The following is a 19,709-nucleotide window of genomic DNA, read 5'->3' on the forward strand; positions in this document are numbered from 1 at the left end:
GTGGTTTTTATAATGCTAAAAGGGTTATTCAGAATTTTCAACCTTATAAATAGAAAAGCACTTATGCAGAGGGATATGGTAGCATTGTTTTTTGTTTTTTTTTTTTTTAAAGAAACGATGACATATCCTTTAAACTAGAACAGAACCAAAAACACTAGATAATGTTGAAAATTGTGAAAACCCCAACCATTAAGCAGTTTAGCTACTATTTCTTTACGATTACAAAATGGAAAAAAAAATATGTCCTTTGTATTTTTTTTCCTTTTTTTGGTGATGTGATTATACATAAGACAGGCACAATGCTAGCAACAGGACAGGGACCAATAGCCACACCGTCGGGATCAGAAAGCGTTACAGATGGGAACGGTGTGCGGGATCCGGGAGTCGCTGCGGGTGCAAAGGGCCGGGGAGGGAGGGACGGGAGGAACAACAGCGAAGTTGGTTCCAAAATAAAATACCTGTCAGGAGGTGGCGTGTCAGACCAGACTCAGAAATGAAACAGAATTGACACCTTTCTCGGACCGTGCATGGAAGTGGAGCGAAGCAGTGGTGACGGATCCCCATCCCTCCCAGCACGTCAGCGCCGGCGGGAGCTGCCCACCCACCCGATAAAGCGCCGCTCTTCCCTCTCTTTTTTCCCCTTCTCTCTGAGACCAAACCCACCGAAAGGAACCATCCCAGCGCCTCGGCCTTGCAACCCAGACTTGCCCAGCCCCGCTCCTGCCATGGGACGCTCCCTCGACCCGCAGCTCTCGGCGGCTCCTCAGGGCCGCAGCCCAGAGCTGCCCTGACCCAACCTTCCCAACCCTGCAGGGGACACAAAGGCAGAGCTCATAGCGACAGCCACAGACCCGCATCTCCCAGCCGAGAGCTGCTGCTGGCCTCGGCCAGCGACCACATCCCCAAAGGGAGTCCGTAAGTGCATGGCGCGTCCTGCCTCTACTCGCAGCACCCGGCCGCACCACGCGGGGGGCTCTCCCCTCCCCACCTTCCACCCCGGGTAACAACGCGAGGTGTGAACAGGGCTGTGCCTGAAATCCCTCTCCTCCCACGCGGAGCTGTGCGTCAAGCGGCTAAAAGGGTCCTTCCTTTTCCCCGGCTGAGGCAGCGGCCAGGGCTCGGCACAGCCGGCGGCTGCTCCGGGACCAGGAGAAGGAAGGAAGCGGTGGGGGGCAGCCAGGGGCAGAGGGGGGGTCGGGGGCTGTCACCGCCCCGGGACACCTGGAACCACAACCTGTGGTAGGGCAGCGCCGGAGGGTGGCACTGCAGGGTGGGCACGCTGCACGTGAGGACAGACAGACAGCTAGTGAAGGTTGCAATCCCAAGACATCACTTTTTCACCACTAATTTCACTCCACTAAAACCTTTCAGGGAGGGGGAGCGGGTTAAGAGAAAAAGACACCCTTTTGCTTGAGAAAAACTATCCCCGAAGTCCGCTAGTCAGCTAAATCCTGTGCTCTAGTTTTATACACCTAAGAGGGGAGGGGAGGAAAGAGGGAGGGGGACTGGTGGGCTGCTCCCCTCCCGAGGCTTCACTCCGCTGGGAGGAATCTGGGGGCTCTCATTTGTGTGACAAGGAAACATGGAAAAAAAACAAAAACAAAAAACAGTTTCTAAACTCCTTAAATTCACTAAAAACTGTGAAAATTCCCGGCAGGATGTTTGAATATCAAACGCAGATTTTGGAAGCTTTAATGCCAAGAGTTAGTTCTGTGTGTTGGTTTTGCTCATGTCTTCCCGTATGTCTCTATCTGTGCGCTGGCCGCTGAACTGCTGCGGAGGAAGAGGAGGAGGGTGTCGCCAGGGGGGTTCGGCTCTTGAGGCTGGCCAGGTTGGGCAAAGCAGAAGTGCCATCGGTCTCCCGGGAGGATTTACTGCCCGATGTGCGCCGGGTGCAGCGCGACGACCGGTCTTGGGGGTCGGATTGGTCCTCGCACTCTGTCCTGGGATCGTACGACAGTGGGAAGGTGCGCCGCTCCCAGGGCAGCACGGCCTAAAGGGAAGAGACACCAGGCTATGGAAAATCCTCCGGACAAACTCTTCTGCTCCCCCTCTGTGCGTGACTCCGGCTGCCCGCAGCGGCGGTTGAGGTGGGCAGCTCTATGGGGCAGGCTTAGTCTCGCCCCGTTAGCAGAGCACGGAGAGCAGGACCTTCAGCACCCGTGGTGAGGACGCAGCAGCCGCCAAACCGAACCCACCGCTGGTGGGCAGCGGGACGTGTTCCAGCACGGGACGGCACTACGCTCTACCTCCCGTCCAGCCGAGCCTTCGGGCCGAATTCCCCACATGCAGCTTTCCAAGCTGTTGCCCCACAGCGAGGGGAATTAACCAGCCAAGTCTGAGCACCGGATTTACCTCCACGCCTCTGCAGCAGTCGCTGCAGTGCCACCGTGAGCAGCACGGCGCTAGCGCCAGCAGCCACGGCCAGGACCTGCACCCACCTGCTCGTCGAGGCCGGCCTCGGGCGTGGAGCAGCGCGTGTCCTCGCTGGACAGAAGCCGCATGGAGTCGCGGGACAGGGGCGTGAGGGGGGCAGAGAGCAGTTCGGGGCTGATGGGACTGCGCGGGGAGTGGGTGTGGGACAGCTCCGAGTGGGAGTGGCAGCTGCCCACGTCGGGGGATGCTGGCTGGGGAGTCGAGGGGTTCCCCAGCTGGGGGGTCGTCCGTCCGTCTGTCGATCTGTAGGACCTGAGGGAGGAACAGATCCCAGAGTTTGATTTCGGTCCCGTTACAGGCACCCAGCCCACTCTCTGCCACCCAATGCCACCCTTTGGTCCCTTCCACCATCCCCGCCTCGGGAAGGCCCGTACAACAGGGAATGTTGCAGGAATTCGGTGCGTGCACCAAGAGGGAACGTCACAGCCCCGAGGTTGAATCCTCCAGGCCCATCCGCACCCCGTCTCCACTGCCTCGATGTGGCACTGCAGCGCTGATGCTGCTCTCCTAAGGAAACTTGTCCCACACAGCTCCTATGCCGCGAGCGCTGCTTAAATGCCAAAGTGAGAAGGCCCCTACGAAATCAGACGTGTTTTTAGCAGCCCCTCCAAGTGTTTCCAACATCATCCACACGCCACCTGACACTTCACAGGTAGTTCAAGAACCAACTGTAGTGAATTGGTAACGCTGAAAACGCACCACATTCAACAGATGGGCACGGGAGGAGCACGGTAAAAGCCCTAGACTTCAGAAGATTTAAACCAAGAGTTAAGGAAGCTTGAGCAGCTACAGAGATTCCCTGATAAGAGACCCAAAGGCTGCAAACAGAAAAGCCCATCTCACGCCTCCCTATCTGTAGGTATCTTATCAAGATGAATTCCAACAGCAAGTGGATCAATCAAGGATGGCTAAGGATCATACTTCAAAATTTATCTGGGCTAAAATGTTGATCAGAACACAGAAACCCAGCCCAAGTTGCACTAACAGCATAGCTACACCTGCAGCAGGCTATATGGAAACACGATGTGCTGAGTCAAGATGCCATTAGAAGCTGCTACACAAAGAAAAACAAACCGATCTGTTACGTACACGAGGCAGGAAGACCACAAGATGCTCAGCAGATCTGCTAGAGCGGGTCACTTCAGAGAACGACATTTCAGAGAAACCGACTTCACCCCAATGTGTACTGCCGTTACCTGGCCCAGGAGGCCACAGGCGAGGAGGAAGAACAGGCCGAAGCACAGCAGCACAAGTTCCTGGGCCGTGAGGAGGAGGCCCTCAGCAGTTTCTAAGGACCGAAGCAGCTGCAGCAAACAGCCCCAGCATCAGCCCAGGCTGGCCACGGAGGACCAAGCAAGGATCCTGCCGAGGAGCAGCTCGGGATGTGGTGAACGCCAAGCTGAGCTCAGCACAACTCACCACCAAAGCAGCAAACCACATCCTCGGCTGCACCGAGGAACGCGGCCAGTGGAGCAGGGGCACCTACATCCCCATCCCACCCTGCGGGGTCCTGGGGACGCTTGAGAGGGTCCCAGGATGGTCACGGGAAGCAGAGGGAGCTGGGCTGGCTCGTTTTGGCAGAGAGGTGAAAGCAGGATCCAACTGCTGCCTTCTGTAGCAGCAGCAAAACCTGCTTCCCAAGTGGGGACAGCCCTGCTCCAGCCACCACACAGGTGGGGGAACTTCCATCCTCGGAAACATTCACGCCATGTTAGCCAAACCCACGGCCAACCTGATTTTCAGCCCTGCTTCAAGACGGAGGCTGGACCAGAGACCTCCAGAGGCCCCTTTTCACAAGCATTTCTACACCTGCACGATGAATTCATTTCAGTGACCTAGTCAGGACACCACCTTGCACCAACATCCCTACAAGAGGTTTTTAGAGAAGAGGAAAGTTAGGGTGAAGTACTAACAGATGTGAGAAACTGGCTGAAGAAGTTTGCAGACAAACACCAAAATGTCCCACGCTCAACCAGCGCCGGGAAATGCAGCTGCAGATGAAGCGCAGCAGCAGCAGAAATGGAGCTTGACAGACGCGACCTTTGCATTTGCTGAAGTCCTGCACGACCACACACCCCCGACGGGGCTGATCTGAAACCACAACTATACCAAGAAGACCAGTGCATGTCGCAGTTGCACTTCGGCAAGAATTTCTGCCCAAGAGCAGAGTGGTTCAAGGCCAAGGCATCGGAAACCAAATGGAAAGGAGCGAATCTCATCGTAAAGCTGCGTAAGAGATCAACAGCTGGAAACTGCGTGCAGTTTTAGACACCCACTCACAAAAAGAGACTGCAGCACAGCAACAAAGTGTGAAGTGATCAGAGGATTGGAAGGACACGTATAAATGGAACACCAAAACAAAGTTGCCGAAGCTATCGAGCAGCGATGTGATACGCAGCACAATGCTAAGCACAACTGCTCCGTGTTCCTGTTTAAGGATGCCCAGCTCAGCCCTTTTGTTTTTCTCAGGACTCCTGAGCTGGCACTCAAGCCTCCACTCTTCTGGAGCCGTGAAAGCAAAATCCAAACACACAATGCAAGAGTTGCTTGTCTGCAACTTCACCGGTGGGTAACTTACCCCTGAGCTGAGCCAGACCCTGTCCCACTCCTACAGGGGCTCCTCCAGCTGCTCTTGAACATGGCGAGCAACCTTTCTGATGCCAGCACAAACTTTCAACCATTTTTATCCACCAGCCAGTTTAACAAAGCCTGATCTGTTGGAACAATGCCTGGGCCGAGGGAAGCACACTGCGCCCTCTGCCCGAGCGCTGCTGACCCCGGGACACCTGTGCCAGTGCCCCGCAGGGACAGCATGCCGACAGCGTACCTGCTGCCCCGCCGCTGCGGGGGCATGCTCGTGCTCCAAAGCCACCGGGCCCGCTCCATCTCTTCGCATTTGCCATGCCGAGCAGCGAAGGCCGAATCAGACAAGTCCTCGATCTGGAAAGGGAATGGTACAGGGCTTGGTCAGGGCTTGCTTATGTTAAACACACAGCTACGTGCAGTTCTTCCAGCATTAGCTACAGCATGAACTTAAGTGTTGATGTCTGGAGGGAGGCAGGTGCCTCAGTGAGCGAGCAAGCACCTTGTTAAACTGAGTCTGCATTGCTAAGGAAGGGATTAAGAACTGAAAACCAAAGGAAAGCCATTTATCCCAGAGCGAGCGCACTCACACAGAGGTTTAAGGAAATACCATCGTAGCAGTTTAGCTAAAATAATAACTACAGCAGCGTGACTGGTCATGATTTCTTGATTAGACTATCTCCATAAAAGACTGCTGCCCAGAAAGGTCTCCTGACAGCAATTAGACCTCAAATTCCGCTGTGCCCAGCCAGCTAATCCAAGTTCTGCCCTATGACCCCGTTTCCAAAAAGAAACCAACACCAGAAGGGCTTCTGCAAAGTTAGTTGTGCCCTTTTGTTGCCAAAAAGTAAAAGATTGCACCTCTCGGCTGACGTCCCTGTGTCTGTACCCTTCCGGTACCCACCACCGACACAGTTAGCTGCCCTCAACCCCATCCCAAGCTAAGTGGGACATAAAGCAGCTCTCACCTCCTCGTTGTCTTCATCAGGGCTCGCCTTCAGAGTGCCGATATCCACTTCACGCCAGCTGCAACACACAAAGTCAGACTGCAGTCAGTCACGGGCACGGCCGAGCACATACCCAGCACACCCCACCACCACCTTTTGTGGGAGAAGAAACACAAGCCTGGCACAATGAGAAACACATCCTGACTCAGCTTTAGCCACATTTATCTACCAAAATCCCCCCCGTGGTACCAGACAACAGTTTCTCCGCTTCCTGCGTTAGCCTGACCCATTTTGAGCACATTTTTCCATAGGAAGCAGGCGGTTTGTGCGCACTGAGTGCCCACGCAGGAGATTTGTCCTTCCTCACTTGGCTGAGGAATGGGCAACGCAGCTCCTGGCCTCCTCCCGCTGCAGCCCTTCCTCGCTGCCCCTGCCCAGCTCCCGGCGCTGCTCTGGCAGCACGGCCGGAGCCTGCGGGGGCAGAGGAAGCAGAGCAGATGCTGCAGCGTTTCCTCCTCTTCCTCTGGCCCAGCAACAGGCTCCCTCCCTGCCCTGCACTGAAGCGGGCCTGAGAAGAGGAGGGAGAACCAGAAAAAGGCTGCAGGAAGGAAGCAAGCTGGGAAAGAGAACTGGAAAACTCGAAGGGAAAAGAGGGACTAGAAGCCAGGCAGCTTGGCTGAAGAAGCTGCACCAGCTGCAGCCAAGTCAGCACACCCCACAGAACGCTCAGGTGCACAAAACTGCGAACCCAACTCACCCACGGCGTTCGTCCAGGATCATCTGAACAAGGGCTGACAGCTCACCTCCTCGCACTTAGCTCGGGCAGAGACTCCCAATTCCCACGGCTGCCTCTGCTCCTGGCCACAGCCACCCTCAAGACCAGCCCCCCCAGCCCAGGGGACGTGGGCACATCCGGGTGTGTGCAGGGCCGGGAAGCACCCAGACCTTCAGCTCACTGCGCTCAGCAGCTTCGTAGCGGGGCAGAAAACAACCAGAATGACTTCGGGTTGCTCGGGGAGACGTGAGCAGGGCAGGCGGCTTTCATGCACCACGGACGCTGAGACAACATAGTCCCTAACTCAGCCCAAAGTCTCTTTCAGTGATATGATCCAAATTTTCTCTTACTCTCAAGGAGGAAGGAAGCCCCTTTCCTCACCAGCCACTGGAGCAAGCCCTAGGCTTAATTTGAGGCCTAAGAGGTACGCGGTGAAAGCAGGCGGCCCCCCCTCGAGCTGGGGCTGGGGCACGTACCTGGGTGTGAGGATCTCTTTGTACTGCAGCTTCTCCACACGCGTTGTTGCAGCGACAGACATCGGGATGACAATGTTGTTAATATCGAAGGAGCTCTCCCCTCTCCTCCTCCTTGGCTGCTGGAACGTAAGGACAAGAACAACGTGAGGAAGGGTTGCAGGTTTTGCTGTGTTAAACCATTGACACAAAAAGGACGTGGCCTCACGGGACATGGTCTCCTGCGACCGACAGATCCCAAAGCCAACAGCAATTTGTGTGGGCACAGAATTTGCCTACCGCCTGCTGGAAGCCCTCTTCCCCCACGGGCGCAGGGCAACCAAAGCCCTTGGTTTGGAAGGCACGAACAAGGACGAGGCTGCGGTGGCCCCGCGGGCACTGCGGTGAGGTGAGCAGGGGCTGCTGAGCTTCAGCCGCCATCTCCACCCTGCCGCCACCATTCCCCCTCCTGCCACAGCCATGACATTGATCCGGCTGAAAAGCCAAGCCAGCAAAAGATGAAGAAAAGCCTCCTTTACTACCATCTTACTGCTTTAATACGATCCTATTCCCTCCTACCAGTGTGAAGGGGGTGCTGAGACCACGGGGACAGTGAAGGACCACGCGTCTGGATCACAGCCCCATTCCTTGGGGCACTGCAGGGACCTGCCACACGATGCTGCGGCAAAGCAGGAACGGGAAGCAGCCAGCCAGCAGTTCATCCCGGGTTTTGACAGCTGTACTGAGAACCTAACAGCTTCCATCTGCATCTTACTTCTGACTGGAATAGATTCTCCAAGACAGAAATAAGCTACACACTTCTCTATTTAAACCGGGCTGAACGCTGGGTGCCCTCCTACCATCTGTCTATCCCAAAACCTCCCCCAGACCTGTGACAGCAGCGCTGCCGGCACGGCGACACGAACCTTCCCGGATCAGCTCGGCGTGCTGCCTCCCTGACAAAGCCACGTGCACGTTACCTGCGCCTCCACCGATCCCCGCAGCTTTTTGGGCAAAAACACGCGGGAGCCCAAGCGCAAGGGACCCGCCGCGGGAGCTGGATGAGGATGCGAGTGGGTGGGCAGCTGCCATCGCCACGGTTCAGGTTCCTCGCCCTGTTTTTCAGCACGTTCCTGGTATTAGGGTGGTATTTGGGGGTGCTCTGAGCTGTGTGCACAGCCCCTGGGAGCCGAAGCACGAAGCTGGGTGCACCCCAGCAGGCTGGGCACGCTGTGCTGCACCGGGGGGCTCTGGTAAGGCCAGCACACCCAGATGGGGTGAGGACATCCTTTTTTCCATCTGTTCCCTGATCCAAGAAGAACAGCAGACCCTTCCCCATGTGGAATCGTATTACCAGATGCTTTTACGTCCCCAAGCAGCAGTGTTCCTGTATTACACTCGGAGCTCAACCCACACTCGCTGACAGCACTTTGCTTAGTTGCCTCAATCAAATTTGTATTGAATTTGGTAAAACACAACAAGGAGCATCATTTCTGAAGCAAAATCTGCTGGGGAGCCACAGAAGAAAATGAAGACTGCGGGCGAGACTGCACAGCCCAGCTGCCCCACGGAGCGTTAGGGTGCAGCACGCTGCGCCTCCCCTCACGCACACACCTCTCCGTTCAATCCAGCCCATTCCACCTCCCCTAAGGAACAAATCTGGGGGCACTGATTTCGTGGCAAGGTTCTGCACGCTGGTAGTTATTGCAAAACCACTAAACCAGACCCAAACCTTGGCCTGCCTTACAGTAACTCATGCATACACCAATAGCTTCGGGCTTTTGGAACGGCACAGGAGGCTGTTTGGGGCTGGGAAGAGTTGCTGGACTTTTGTGATCAGCAGATTTGTTTAATTTGTCATCTGTTTTCAGAATCGACACTCCACTGAGATTGAATGGGGAAGCCTGTAACTCAAAGCTGCAGCCTCAGCTCGTCTGCAGACTGCAGAAGACAGACTTTATAAATCCTAATTTCAACACGAACAGGCACAACCATGAATGCAAAAAAATAGCACCAACAACCACTTCTCCAAAACAAATATAGATTCTGCTTATCACACTTGTTCAATTCTCCAATCTATACTACAGTGTCAAAATCTGCCAGTGCTACGAACCGAGAAGAGTCTCCGAAAGGAAGCGAAGGAGTTTTAGAAACCAGCTGCAAGGACGCAACGTTAACAGCCTGCCCAGTCCGCTCGGGCAGTGAGGGGTGGCACAGGATTACCTGGCAGGGCTTCCCCTCGCCCTTCAGTGGACATTTCTGAGGGCATCATTCCAGCTGCGAGGCTGTCAGTACCGCTCAGTAACCTCACTTTTCAGAACGGCTTTACGAAAAAGCAGCAAGAGAAGCGGAAAGCAAGCCCGAGAGAAGCGCACGAAGCACAACGAGATGGCATCCTGAGACACTACAGCTGCGGAGAAGAGCTGTCCTCTTCTCCAGAACACCTAGAGAGTTCTAGCAAAGCTACCATGGCTGGCTGGGTTCTTCGGCCACCCGGAGCTGGCATCACTGATGACACAGCTGATGACGCAACAGCAAACGTGTGTTGGGCAGGAACCCAGCTGGGAGCTGGCAGAGCTCGGAGCAAGGACCAGGGCACGCGGTGGACTCTGAGCCCGCGTGGACAGATGCCTCCTACCCGCCCCATGTCCAGCCTAGGCTGTGCCACAGAGAGGGGCCAGGAGCTTTCCTGAGCCACCTTCAGAGCTCAGAGCAGGGTGGAGCTGGGGTCCTGCTCACTGATGACTTTCAGACACCGCTCCATAAAGGTCCCAAATCCCGTCATCCTTCTGGGAGGCCGAGCAGATCTCGGAGGACAATACGAGTTAAGCAACTGCTGAAGCTTGTGTCCAAGTGCAAGCTGAGGTCCCAGCCACCGCTGATCTGCCCCCAGCCCCATTTCCAACCCAGCACGCACAGAACAGGCTGTGAAGGGGAAGACATCCCAGTGGAAGCACTGCTGTAGCAGCAGCAACACGCTGCTGGTGCTCAGCTCTTCTACTCTTTTTTTTTCCTGGCATCCACAGACAACTTCAGAAACCAAAATCCGGATGTGGAGCAAAGCCAGGGGACTACTGGGAACAGCAACATTTACCAGCAGCTACTGAACTAGCAGTGAACCTATAATTGCAGCTGACTGGCTCTCTGCACAGCCAAAGTCAATCCAGGAGTGCAGCAAACCCAAAGCCAGAGCAGAATAAGGGCCAGCGACCCCACCATCAGCTGAACCAGCGGGTCCAGCGAGGTAAGAGCAACACCGAGCCCTCAAGTCTAGTTGGAACAGCTCGAAAGCTGAGCCATGCTGTGGCGGAGAGGAGCTCAGAAGCCTCTCCAGATGGGCAGCGGATACTTACGGCTGCGTTGGAGGTGCCCTGTGAGCTCGTACTGGCAGGGGCAGAGCCTTCCGAGGAGGTGGACAGTTGCCGTGCTATAGGGCTGTGAGGGGCAGGGGTCGCAGCCGCCGACAAGTAGCTCGGGCCACCGACGTCCGCATGATGCTTCAACACTGCACGGGGAGGGAAGGAGAAAACAGAGAGAGACATTAGCAACAAAAGGCTGGGGGGGCTGGGGGCAGAGAAAAGGACCGTCTGCACCAGAAATGGCCAGTGCTGAGGAGCACTGCAGGAAAGAGAAGCGTCTTCTGACCGCAGCTGCCAGCCTGCCAGGCCCTGCGGGAAGAAGCAGTTAGAGCACACGAGGCGTCGCTGCGGTGGTGACAAGGCCCAGAAGCAGTGCGTTCCCCCCTTCTCCGAGGCCGAAGGGGGAGAGAGGCTGGGTATGCAGCAAAGCCCAAGCTCCCCCCGAGAGACCTGGCCGTGGGAGCCTACCTTCACTCCTCTCAGATGAGCAGTCTCGCAATCGCTTTTTGTCATAGGCAGGAGGCTGGACAAGCGAGCGCTCTGGCGCTCTCTCGGCCTTGGACACGGCCGTAAAATCGTCTAAAGCCGGCCTGTGTGCCTTGTCTGGTTGGATTTTTTGATGTGAGCGCTCTGAGGAGGGGAACAGAGAAAGAGCTATGAAACGCCTGTTTTCACCTCTCTTTCTGTCGGCACAGGAGGCTTGGGCAGGACGTAGCAGCTCCGTGAATCCAGCCGGGTCGGGCTCAACGCCATCCCGGCCCCGGGCAGCCGCGCTGAGCTGAGCGGTGGCACTGCCCGCGCCGGGAGAGCTGCGTGAGCACAGCCTCGGGCTGGGCGAGGAGGGGTCCCTACGAACCGGGACCACCTCACCATCCTGCACACGTTTCACCTTCAGCCCTGGCCTCATCCCCGAGGGCTCAGTTTGAAGGGCATCCTCCTCTCTCCTCCCAGACTGCACTGCTTTTGGGTACAAGACCGGGGCGATGTTTCTGCACGCGGCGGGGACGAGGAGAGGACACTTACTGGCTGCAGTGAAGAACGAGTTCACCAGCTTGTGGCGGTCCTTGCGAATAGGGTCGGGCAGGCTGCTGGTAGGCATGGGGGCTCTGTGCTTGAGCGAGAGCTTTTTGGGAGCTTTGATTTTCTCGTAGGGTTTGTTCTGCCACTGAGATTTCAACATGCTCTGGAAGTGCAGGCTTGTCGGCACGTCTGCAGGAGGACACAAAACACAGCGCTCACGTTAGCTGAACGATGCCCCAGAAATACCACGATTGTCCCCCAGTCCCCAACAAACACGGCAGGCTTTCACTGCACAGCCCGGGTTTGCCTTCCTCGTGCTCACGGAGGACCTGCAACGTTAGGAGCCAGCTTTTCCAACCTGCAGCTCTTTGAGAGAAGCACGTTATCACAGACTTCACAGCCCAAGTACATCCTGGCAGGGGAACGAAACCTTTGTCAGGAAAGCCACGTGTCTCTACCACTAGCAGGTATCTCGTGTTGCCATGTTCTGTTCTGCTCAGATCTGACTTCCAAGAAGCCCAGTTATCTCAGCACATCAAATCTAGAGAAGTACAGGCTGGAAGAGAGAAATTCAGCTTAAATCCTCCATTTCAGGTCAGCCCAAAAGCCAGCCAAGCACCGTGTGAAGTTAATCTGCCTGATGTGGCATCTCAAGCACCTAACGAAAGCTGCGCTAAGCGAGCACACTCCAGAGGCTCCGGGTGAAAGCAGCCACGCCGGGGCTCTCCCCAGGCAGGGCTGGGTCACTCAGCCACCCACGAGCACGGCAGGCTCCACTCGTCCTCAGCACACCCCCACGGCCCCATCTTTGCCCCTAACCCTCTTGCCCAGCACCCGGAGTACCTGGCCCCATGTAATCCTGCCTTCTCACAGCCAGCACGTGCGTGCTGTCCGGCTGCGCAGCCGGCAGACGCTGCTTTTGCCCACATTCCTCAAGCTTTGTTTCACCCCAATCCCACGCACATGTGCACCGCTGACCTTAGCTGAAGGATGGAAGCTAATGAGATTATTCAGTGCTGTGCTTGGGCGGACAGCCTGAGCCATACGGTAGTCTATAAACACCACTAGCTGGACCAGGAGGCTCCCCCAGGCTCAGGAGTGCCACAAATAAAACCTTCCTTTCACACCCAGAGCTTCAAACCTCCCATCTGATCACCAAACGCTGGTGTTGTGCATCTCTCTGCCGAGCCCCAGCTCTCTTCTGTGCGCCCAAGGGGCCAAAATCACAGCTTGGAAAAGCATTAAAACCTTTCAGGTTAACAAATTCACGTCTCGGTAGTTCTCTTATCTTCTCCAACTACCCCATAAGATCGCTGTAGACCAGCACGAGGTTTGGCATCCCACCCATCCCTCTCCTTCCTCAGCACAGACCAGGACAGCCCGGTGCTGGCTAACGCTGCTGAAACCAGGAGCGAGAAGCACGAAGACGAGCACAAGCAGTACAAACATCCCTCCCCCAGGTCTCACGCGACATTTTCATGGGGATTTTGAAGGAACCCTGCTCGGAGATGAACTTTCCCGGGCCCCACAGCAGCAATAAAGCTCCTTGCGAGGCCTGCAGAGGGGACACCGCAGCGATCACGAGCTGCCCTGGGATTTGGAACTCCATCTCGATAACCTCAGAGGGCAACCTGAAGGGATTGAAGCCCTGCCGATAGGTTCGATGGCTGATACTTGAACCCCTTCACAATTTCCCAATAGTTCCAGGGACTGGAAAGCCCCAGCAGAGCTGGGACAGGCAAACAGGACAGCGGGAGCTGGCAGAGCTCGAGCTGGAGCCTGCTGTTATTAATAGGGGGAACTTGACTCTCAGGAAAAAGCCAGGACAGCTGCGTTTAGAAGGCTTGGACAGCTAAAGCTCTGGTTTGGCCCCATCTGTTTGGGAAGGAGAGGTGATCACGGTGCGACGGCAGCTCTTTGGCCACCACCACTGTTTGCAGAGACACGTCCCGAAGAGAAGAGAGGGTTCAAACCCCCTGATTATGCAGCTAGCAAGGTTCAAGAGCAGGATGCTGCAGCCTCTGGGAAAATGGCCTCTTTGCTAATCTTTTGCTTTCTTCTGGAAATCCATTCCCTGCACAGCAGCTCACACGTCTGCGGAAGGACGGGCCAGGTTGGGAGGGAGAAGAAAAAGGAAGACAAACCGAGAGCAGAAAAACGAGTTATCTGCCGCGTTTTCTCTCTGTCCTGCCGTCAGCGCTGGTTGCAGTGGAGCCCGCGCAGCGCCGGCGCCGCTCCTCCTGCAGCGCGCTGCAGGCTGCCCAGGGACCGGCAGATGGCAACCGCGCCGAGCCCGCGCGCCGCGGCTCCCATCCTTCCCACCAAGGTTATTACATCATCTGAAAATTCCCAGCTAGAAATCAGCCGAAGCAGAAAAAAAGAAAGCAAAGGGAAAGGGACAAAGCGGGTTAAGAGCCACCCGAGCCTCCCCGCCCGCCCACCAGGAGAATTAAAGGAGCTTTTTCCTCCTGCAGCGCCCGGTGGTTTTGCCCTTGGCAAACTGCACCCGAGAGCTCCGGCTGCTGGAGGAGCCCCGGGGACACTCAAAGTGAAAGCCAGCACATTGTCCCGGCTCGGAGGCCAGCCTCCGGCTCGCAGCCTCCGCCCTGGCGGAGTCGAACCGATCGCTCTCGGGGTGAGCCCCCAAAATCCGCAGGCGGGAGCGCCAGCAGCAACCGGCGCTGCCACTCGGCGGGGAGACACCATGACGACTTCAGGCTGAGCGCTTCCCCTGCCTCGCTGGGAAGGTAGCCCCAGCCCCAAAAAGGAACCCTAGCAAAACTCTATTAGGCACTAGGGAATAATCCAAGTGACTCCGTCCCCGGCTCTGGGAGGGAGGCAGTGAAGGTACTTCTGTGCAGACCTTTGAAGCTTTGAATGCTCTAGTTTTAAACACAAAGTTTTTAATCTCATGCAGCCAGAAGAGATCTTTCATCATGTGAGCTGGCTGCGGCTGACCCTAATAAAATGGATGAGGATCTCCTGGTGGCCGTGATGCAATGGTTTGTAACAGAGCTTCTCAGCGCCTCCCGGGGTGTCACATCCAGCACTACAGGCAGAGGATTACCGGTGCTGCGCTGCAGGAGTTCAGCACATTCAATTCCTTTAGCATTCCTTAACACAGGGATGTTTCTTAGGGGTGGGTGGGGACTTAGTTTTTAAAAATAGCCCAAATTTATTTATTTTTTTCAAGTCTGCTTTAAACACAGGGCTCCTGAAAGATGCCAGATTAATTGTTCCCAGACACGCCATGCATTTCCTACTGTTGCACAAAGTTTGCACAGAGCTGGAATTTAGCTCTACACACACCAACCCTGTGTCTTAACCCAGACCAAGCACTTCTCATCACCAGCAGCAGGAGCGTGCAGCTCCCTCCGTGCGGTACCAGCGGTGTCTTACACCCCGAGCAGCCAGCCTCTCCTAGCAAGCAAAGCGACTGCTGTGATCTGTTTAATTCCTGGCTCTCCTGATAGAAGTGCCAGTTCGTGGCCCTGTATTCTGTGATCAGAGGGAAAAGATGACAGGAGGACACCAGTTTCCTGCAGGGCAGTCATTTTTGGTCAAAGCAGCAGCTTGTTTTTAAGGTGGCAACTTAGGAAGAAGACAACTCTGGAAACTACAACTACCACATGCAGGGAGAAGTCCCTGCGCAACGCGTGTGAATGCCCCACAGCCAGGGTTGGTGAATTACTCCTCTTAACGATGACTAACCTTGAAACCATAACGCAGGGAAATGAGCATCCTAATGGGAACATCCCTTCTTGTACCCTCTGACCCAGCTCAGCTCGTTTACGATTCCATACAAGGTCAAAGAAGTTTTCTGTGACTTCAACCAATCCACAAGTAATTTTACACAGATGAATAAATTCTGCAGAAGCCAATATTTCTCAACTGGTTTGTAATGACACCAGCCCGAGGGCCAGGTCCCAGTGTGGACTCGCAGGCTCCAGTAAGTGCTCTGCTCCTAAAACCACTTGCAGATGAACGAGCTCGGTCTTAACGACTGCGCCCAGCAGCTCTGCGATTCCTCTGGGTGAAGGGCAGCGGTGCAGGCTGGAAGAGCAGCCTCCAGGGCCCTGCACATCCCTCGTCTCCCATTTCAGGCCCCAGTCCTACCGTGGGTGCTGTGCTTACCATCTGGGAATGATAGAACAGGATGGATGCAGGAGTCCAGCTGGGAGAGGCGCTCCAGCAGCGGGGCATCGTACTGGATTTCCAGAGTCGTCGAGCTTCGGGTGCCGCACAGAGCGCACGAGGGGTTCACATCGCAGCTACATCGCACCAGGCTGTTACGGTGGACCTGGGAAGGGGACAGAGAAGTTCAGCATATCAGAGGTCATGTTTCTAAGGGCTCTGTTCACACGCTCCCCTTTGACAGCTCACGAAAAAAGTCCTCAAGGCTCAGTTTTTTTGTAATACCCTGCAGAAAATCCACTGACTTAAGCCCAGACTCAAAGACGGACGCTTTTACCCCATGTAAACAAACCTGAGAACTACAACTCGCCTGCACAGCTGAACATCTACTAGGTTTGACTAAAAGAGTTTATCTAGGTTGAAAAACGCATTTAGAAAACCATGAGGCAGCACAATTTCGTTGTCAGAGAGGAAAAACGCCTTTTTCTAGTTCAGACAAGTCAGAGAGCCATCATTACGCCAAGAGCTGGCACCTATAGGGATGTCTTTACAGAGTGAAGAGTGTTTTTCCTTTTGTTTTTTAACGAGGACAGACTTCCGATTCACAGATTTATAGACTTCAGACTTCCTTTACATGAAACCACCGTGGCACGGAGGCACAACTGGATGTAAAACCCATACAGAGACAGCAACCAGTGAATCCCTGTCAGAAGGTAAGGATGCATCAAATTAGATCCTGTAAAAGCCCGGTCTGAGTCTAGCGTTATTCAAATAATTTTCACTAATGACTTGAATGCTGGAAGAGAGAATATCCTGAAGGCTCAGCAAACAACACCAGAACTGGGAAGGGCTGCGATCACCTTGAAGGAAAGAGCTGCAATCCCAGGCACGGTTACAAATTAGAGAAGTGATCTCAAATAAATCAAACCCAACTCACTACGGGCAAAAGCACCAGGCAGGCACTGCAGCGACCCATGACGAGGAGGAAGAGCCAAGTGAGCAGCAGCTCTGCCCAGAGGATCTTGTGGTGGTTATGGATCAGAAAACGAGCATGAATCAGCAGTGTCGTACCATTACTGAGAATTAACACCCCACGGGGCTTTATAAACAGGATGGCTCTGCGAAGTGAGGTAATCCTGCCTCTACTCGGCGTTACTCATGTGCGGGCTGGAGGGCTGCGCCCAGTTCTGGGTGCACATTTCAAGAAATGCATGCACGAAATGGAGGGAAACCAGAAAAAAACCAACAACAAAAAGACAAAAAGATCCAAGAACCACGTCCTGTGTGGAGGAACAGAGAGACCTGTGTTCGTGTAGTGCACAGATGACAACATTAAGAATTACCACACTAATTTGCTATGAGGAAAACTATGAGGAAAACTGCTGGAACAAGGCATGGAGCTGACCAGTTTACACCAGGATTTGGACTACTGGTAATATCTTTATCCAGTCCTGTTCCACAAGACCGATCCCGTCCCCAATCCATCCAGGCTACAGAGCCTCTCCCCCTTTAAGCCTCTTTTCTTTTCTACAAGCCATCTCCTAACTTGAAGAATATTTTATCTTGAGTATCTGGAAGAGTCCACACAAATCCTTTGCTATCTGGCACTTCTTCCACTCCTTGGAGTTGCTCTTATGAACCAGCTCTGATAATCAAATGTACTTGAGGAATGCGGTCAAGAGCTAACTCAGAATTAACAGACCTTCCTCAAACAGCAAGTGCACAGTCAGCACGACCTAAGGGATGGTAGATAGTTCGTCAGCTTCAAAACATTGAAAATCTCACAAGCAGTCGGTGCAGAGGTCCACCAGAAATACCCCACGTTAACTGGTTACTCCTTTGCTGTTTTAAGCTAACTCAGCTGGCCAAGAATCTCTTTTGCTCAGCAGAAGGATGCTTTTTGGGCTTTCTCTCTTAAACTCTAGCTCCCGCAGAGTGAAAACCCCTGAAACTTCATGGTAATGAAGTTTGACTTGAAACACTGACTCAAAGGTAAGTGAATTTGAGCCATCTATGGTTCTGCAATCATAAGAGCACAAATGCACAAAAAAATGTCCTCATTCCCTCAATTTCTTACCATCTATCCTCCAACTGACAGTTTATGACATTCCTAAGGGAGGTCAAAAATGAATGAAGCGTGGCCTTTCCTCACACAGGGTGCTCAGGGAATAAACTGTATTTCCACTGAACTGAATCCTGCATATGGGCAAGGGAGGACTATGCAGAGAAGAGTACAAAATTAAAAAAAAAAAAACAACAAAAAACAAAACCAGGAAAGGAACAGAGTCACAGCATTCAGTGATTTCCAACCCTAAGTAGCAGAAGAGAGCAGGGTCACTTCTGCAGGCCTTTGCAAGACATCCCCCGTACATCTGGACAGACAGCTACAGTTTTCCTCTAAGCGAGCAGCAGCACGTTCTTGGGTCTGTGTTAATTCCTGTGCTCAAGGTAAAGGTTTCCCGATATCTGACTTTCCAAAGGTTCACTTAACTGCTCAAGCTTTACCACGTTAAACTACCCAGCCTGAAGTTTACCTTAGGCTGGTTGGTTTTAGAAAAGAAAACCTCGTGTCAGAATTCGGCATCTCCCCTCCACAGTGACAGCTAAGAGAAGTCTCCATCAATTAAGAGCTCCTCCTTCATTTCTCCTTTACTTTTCAGCCTTTGAAGCCTCACTGACTTGTTTTTCCTCTCCATTTTTTCCCCTCTCCATAACCACAAACATTCCCAAAGCAGGGAGACCTCTTTGTGGAAATAGTAAAAGCAGGGGGCCAACACATCAGGAGCTCACCAGGCCCTTGTGTGTGGAGCTTGTGCTACACGCTGCAGCAAAGGAGGAAGAAAAAAAAAAAAAAAGGACAGTACTAACCTTTTTGGAAAGGGGCATAATGCTGCTAGGTCGAACAAGCCGTCGCTTCTTACAGCTCAGTACTGGGCGAGTGCGAGCTGCTACACACGTTCCATCAGAAGATGAAGAAACCATGTTCAGTCGTTGCTTTTTATGCAAGAGCTCCTCAGCTTCCTGGCCATCTCCCTGAGCGTGTTCTGCCAGGCCAGGCTGAAGACTGCCCAGGAAGAGAAGAGAGTAAGAAAGACGAGCGTTATTCATTCAGCCATTCCCCATGACCCAGCAGTACCAGACAGGGTCGAGATTCAGACGTTAGCAGGGTTAAAAGCACTGCAGTTTCACAAGGCAGGAGTCTTATTAAGCCAGCTCAAATTTCTGCTTTTGCTTCGGTCACTTTCCACATTCTCTCCCACCTCTTAACCTTTGACCAAAAAGCTTTGGAAGTTCTGAACAAAAAACAGTTCTTAAAGCCAGGCACAGAGCAAGCTCCCCAAAAGCCACTCTTGCCACAAACAGCTTTAATCCTAGAATTCATCCTTCCCCAGAATTACAGTTCAGGGTATCTTAAGCCTATAGGTCCTCGTGAGTTTAAGTGCTAGAGAACGCAAGGCAGAGACCTTGCAATTTTCTAGTAAAAATAATAAGCCTAGATGTAAACTCGATTCTGATGCATACTCAGGAACTGTACCTCTAACAACTCTCTGCACCTTTTCAGTGTCACTGCTATGCTACTCTTCACCTTTCTGTTCCACACACAAAGGAGTTTCCTGTCCGCATGTGGTAACCCTACCCTGCCATGGCATCAATACACCATGCCACGCACGAAATACCAGTGCAGCTCCCCAGCTACAGAGCCTTTTCATGTATATTTTACAAGTGCTTCATTTCTAAAAATGCAAAACATTGAAGTCCTGCAGTCTAATGCTCTGTAGTTCAAAGGCTACAGGCATATAAAGGGCCCTGTCGTAGCCTGCAGCGTTTCAGCTGTAGCGATGAGTTGGTCAATCAGTATTTCTGCGCTGGCTCACGCTGCAGCATCCTGCCCAAGGTACTAAGCAAGGGCAACGGTGCCGGCAGCACTTCTCTAGCCAGTACAGAACTTAGGGTTCAACCCTGAAATCATCCTGTAGCACAGGAGAAGTTCTTTCGCTTGTTT

At 53.7% G+C, this 19,709-nt stretch overlaps 1 protein-coding gene across 10 annotated transcripts in view; it reads right to left on the bottom strand.

The window, feature by feature from the left end:
• Positions 1-279: 279 nt before the first annotated feature.
• The window catches only part of KANSL1 (KAT8 regulatory NSL complex subunit 1), a 98,243-nt gene continuing 78,813 nt past the window's right edge, over positions 280-19,709 (bottom strand). For 4 of the 10 annotated variants that reach the window (XM_040536545.1, XM_040536544.1, XM_040536543.1 and 1 more), the window contains 9 exons: positions 18,575-18,770; positions 15,707-15,872; positions 11,021-11,761; positions 10,547-10,698; positions 7,218-7,336; positions 5,988-6,045; positions 5,264-5,376; positions 2,442-2,688; positions 280-1,993 (listed from right to left, as the gene is read on the bottom strand). In XM_040536545.1, coding sequence (XP_040392479.1) covers positions 1,748-1,993; positions 2,442-2,688; positions 5,264-5,376; positions 5,988-6,045; positions 7,218-7,336; positions 10,547-10,698; positions 11,021-11,761; positions 15,707-15,872; positions 18,575-18,770 — 2,038 coding nt within the window. In that variant the 3' untranslated portion in view covers positions 280-1,747. The remainder of the gene's footprint in view (positions 1,994-2,441; positions 2,689-5,263; positions 5,377-5,987; positions 6,046-7,217; positions 7,337-10,546; positions 10,699-11,020; positions 11,762-15,706; positions 15,873-18,574; positions 18,771-19,709) is intronic. The other 6 variants (XM_040536549.1, XM_040536547.1, XM_040536550.1 and 3 more) reach the window with 3 other exon arrangements.

The sequence above is a fragment of the Cygnus olor genome, chromosome 25 (assembly GCF_009769625.2).
Source record: "Cygnus olor isolate bCygOlo1 chromosome 25, bCygOlo1.pri.v2, whole genome shotgun sequence".
NCBI lineage: Eukaryota > Metazoa > Chordata > Aves > Anseriformes > Anatidae > Cygnus > Cygnus olor.